This window comes from Pseudophryne corroboree, chromosome 4, assembly GCF_028390025.1.
Source record: "Pseudophryne corroboree isolate aPseCor3 chromosome 4, aPseCor3.hap2, whole genome shotgun sequence".
NCBI lineage: Eukaryota > Metazoa > Chordata > Amphibia > Anura > Myobatrachidae > Pseudophryne > Pseudophryne corroboree.
Genome location: NC_086447.1, coordinates 38,809,518 through 38,813,873, shown reverse-complemented (window position 1 = coordinate 38,813,873; position 4,356 = coordinate 38,809,518). Strand labels below are relative to the sequence as shown.

Genomic DNA, 4,356 nt, shown 5'->3' with positions numbered 1-4,356 from the left:
GAAAAATAGAATATCGAAAGTGAAAAAAACAACGTAAAATTAACTTAGATGATGACGAGGAGGAGGAGGATCATTGTTTAGACTTGCTATGGAAACTGAGAAACTTCCGGAACATACATATGTAAACACCATACAAAAAGAAAAAGAAGAATACACCCTTAGGAAAAAACGATACAAGAATAGGAAATAAAATAGTAAAATATAGATGACATCTAACAAATATCATCAACAGAGCAAAGAAAGCATTTTTAATTTGAGTTAGAAGTCCTTAAGCTAAGAATATATAAATATACTTAACAAAGGACTAAAATTCACAACGCACTCAACTGCAAGCAAATTTGGTCTGTATATATTGATACTTCAAATGTTGTAAAAATGATGCATTATGAATTATTATTTTAAAGATATGGTAACAAGAGAAACAACTCAACCACAACCTTTTGCCTTGTTCATTTAAAAGGACCACACATTGAATAATTTGGTAGAAACTTAAATAGTAACATAGTAACATAGTTTATGAGGTTGAAAAGAGGCAAAATGCCCATCGGGTTCAACCTGTATTCTATATTAATTCCCCTTTCTATGCATGCTAGCCATTTACTTGTTGATCCAGTGTCAGGCTGGGGGATGAAGAGCCCACTGAGGTAATGTAGTGGTAGTGGCCAAGATTTAAGGGTATGGCTAATCTCAGGAGGGGTTGTAGCCAGCTGCCTCATAGGCTTTGCAAACCACGAAAGTGTGCATGGTCTAGGCCACTTGATAAATATATATATTAACCACTGATCAAAGAAAAATTGCAGAACCAACTTGATTAACATCTAGGAGAAAAGCTACAACCAGGAATCATGAAAAAAGAATATGAATACCAAGAGACAAAAATCATATAATACCAACATTTTATCAATTGCCCAAAATATATAAGGATAAAGAAAACTTCCTCAGAAGACCAATATAATCTGGAATTAGATAAAGTTATCCTATCATGTTAAATATATTTTTTACAAGAAGTAGTTTGTAAGCAAAGAAGTAATCTAAAAAAAATCACTTCTTACATTACATGCATCACTATATACATGCATCAAATATAATGCACGATGCAAATATACTACACATTTCTTATCCACTATGCCTGACATTCCAAATCATAAATTAAACTTTGCAGTGGAAAATATTGACTATATAGTCAATCATTAGTGTTTTTCTATAATAGAGATGTTTACAATCAAAGGGAACCACTATGGTAAAATAATTTGCACCAAACCTTGCAAATGTACAGTCGCCAAATAGGAGGGGAAAAAATTGTGAAAAGAATTTGGGTAGAAAGAACCTCATCTGTTGACTCTGATCTAAAGATAACTTGTTTTTATTGTGGAATGGTCCTGAAGATGATCTAAAATAATTTATCCCTGTACATAAACAAAACACTTTGGGCTTGGAATTTACCCCCACTATCAGTAAATAGATGGTGGTCTTTCTGGACCTAGAAGTTTTCATAAAAGATAACTGAAGATGTGTCCTCTTACATCTTTGATCAGAATACACCATTTGAAGCTCCTAGTCCTGGCAGGTCGTGGCGTAGCATCTAAGTACTGACAATTTATGGTGTGGAGTGAATATACGCCATGCAATACACAGTTTAACCGCTGGATGGCGAATGGTCCACAGACAAAAACTACAGTACTGAAATCAATATTGTTTTCATAAAAGAAAACTATGGGCCTAATTCAGACCTGATCGTCCGCTAGGTTTATTTTGCAGCGCTGCGTACAGATAGTCGCCGCCCATAAGGGTGTGTATTTTTGCTTTGCAAGTGTGTGAACGCATGTGTAGCAGAGCTGTACAAACAGATCTTGTGCATTCTCTGTACAGCCCAGGACTTACTCAGCCGCTGCAAACATTTCAGCCTGTCTGGGACTGGAATTGACGTCAGGAAACCTCCCTCCAAACGCTTGGACACGCCTGCGTTTTTAAAACCACTCCCTGAAAACAGTCAGTTGCCACCCACAAATGTCTTTTTCCTGTCAATCTCCTTGCGAACCCCGTGCGAGTGGATCCTTCGCACAAACCCATCACTGAGCGGCGATCCGCTTTGTATCCGTGCGATGCGCCTGTGCATTGTGGGGCATTTGAAGGCGCAGTTCTGACCTGATCGCAGCGCTGCAAAAAATGCTAGCAAGGGATCAGGTCTGAATTAGGCCCTTTATACAGTACATACAAAAATACTCATGAAACAAATGAATGAAACAACATGCTCTTAATTAGTACTAACCATGTGATATGACCATGCCAGGAAAGTGGTTAAAGGCCGGGCCCATCTTTCTTTTGTTCTTCCCTAGTACACTCCATGGGGTCTATGTACTAAGCCTTGGAGAGTAATAAAGTAGATGGAGATAAAGTATGCTTTTGCTGTATTAATGCTTCAATATAATATTTTAAATACTGTATATATGAACCTTTACATATATTGTAAGGTCATCATTGCGTGTACTAGAGACAAGTGTTTTCCTTAAATACTTTACAAGAAAGAATGCGGAGCAGGAGGACAGAGAATTACAGAAATAGGTTATCTTCAGCCTTGTACAAGTCTCCCAGAATAGTTGGGAAATTTGTCCTTTATGTATACTCCGTTTATATCATTGAAACTTGTACTTTGTATGATTAGCTAATTTTATCATGAATACTTCGCTGTGATTGGAGGGCATGTAACAAGCCCTCTTTTTACTTGGTATAATTAAAGGCTTTCCCTGTCACAGGAGGGACAGAGTAGTGTTATACTGACAACTGTGTCTAGTGGGATTTCTTGCTCCCCAGCCGGCTGTATCCGGTACTTTGAATCTCCAAGACAGAAGGGCTACTTAGGTGTTGGTAACTGAGGTGTAAGCCTTAGTATTCCAACAGTACCAACCAATCATCTCCTAGTTGTAATTTTTAAAACACAGCCTGTAATATGGCAGTTAGGTGCTGATTGGCAGGTATTTTCTCTCCGTCCACTTTATCTATCTCCAAAGATTAGTATGTCTCCTCCCATGTTATCAGTGATCCAGTCACTTGCCTTCTTCATGCCTGCAGTCAAAATTTGGCGACAGATAAAATATAGAGAAAGAGAATATCAACCAATCAACTTCTGTCATGTTACAGGCTGTGTTTGAAAAATGTCAGGAACTGATTGGCTGGTTGTTTATAATATTCATATATTTAGTACTGTTGTTGACAAAATTATCTGCTCCATGATGCAGAAGACTTGGTAATTATTGTTTTAAATGCTCCTTTCACCTCATTATTTCTCAAACTGTATATCAAAGGATTCAACAAAGGTGTAATGATAAGATAAAATACAGCTACATGCTTCAGGTTGTAGGAAAACCTTTTTGTTTGTCCAATGTACATGGTCATACTGGTCCCATAAAACATAAACACAACGGTCAGGTGGGAAGCACACGTTGAAAAGGCTTTAGCCCTTCCACCCGCTGAGTGGATTTTTAATATAGATACAATAATGCAGATGTAGGATACTATGATGAAAACAAATGGTGTTAAAATTGTAAATAAACTTGCAAAAAATATAGATGTTTTATAAAAGGTGACTTCTCCACACGCCAGCTCTAGAAGGGCCAAAACCTCACAGACAAAATGGTCCAAAATATTTTCTGTACAGAATACAAGAGGCTTTAAAATAATCGGAGAAGTGATATAAATGAAATGTCCTACCCATGTAACGACTGTAATGACTTTACATGTCCTCCAATTCATGTATATGGTATAATGTAAAGGGAAGCGTATGGCGATATAACGGTCATATGCCATCACTGCCAGTAGGGTACACTCGGTACTTCCTAGGAACAGAATAGTATTCATCTGCGCTAGGCATCCAATGATGGAGATTCTCCTTCTCTTAGAAAATATATCTATCAACATTTTTGGTACAGTGCCTGAGGAGTAGAGCAAATCAATGAAGGATAAATTGCAAATAAAATAGTACATAGGCGTGTGTAACTGAGGACTGATAATAACAGCACATATCAGAAAACTGTTCCCCAAAACAGTCAGTATATAAATTAGTAAGAAGAAGAAAAAGAGTACAATACAAATCTTCAAGCTACAAGAAAATCCCAATAAGATGAATTCATTCACTTTGGTGCTGTTCCCATATTCCATGTTACAAATCACTACTAAAAACTTGTATCTCTGTAATCGGAACAGAAAAAACTATGTAAGGAGATCACCTGCCAAAATCTGTATTAAATAGGATTATTATTATTATTATTTTTATTATTTAATTTAATGTTTTTTTTATTAATTGCAATACTTCAACGAATATATTTTGCTAATTGTAGCTCACTATTAATATGTAAATCT

General features: G+C 36.5%; 1 protein-coding gene across 1 annotated transcript; it reads right to left on the bottom strand.

Moving 5' to 3' along the window:
* Nucleotides 1–3,216: 3,216 nt before the first annotated feature.
* Nucleotides 3,217–3,915, bottom strand: LOC134910788 (olfactory receptor 2B6-like). Its single transcript, XM_063919173.1, has one exon. It carries the CDS (start codon nt 3,913–3,915, stop codon nt 3,217–3,219), a length of 699 nt encoding a protein of 232 aa, XP_063775243.1.
* Nucleotides 3,916–4,356: the final 441 nt, after the last annotated feature.

Bases quoted from the DNA above. Each gene is read 5' to 3' on its own strand.
- LOC134910788 (XM_063919173.1), bottom strand. From the start codon at position 3,915: ATGTTGATAGATATATTTTCTAAGAGAAGGAGAATCTCCATCATTGGA.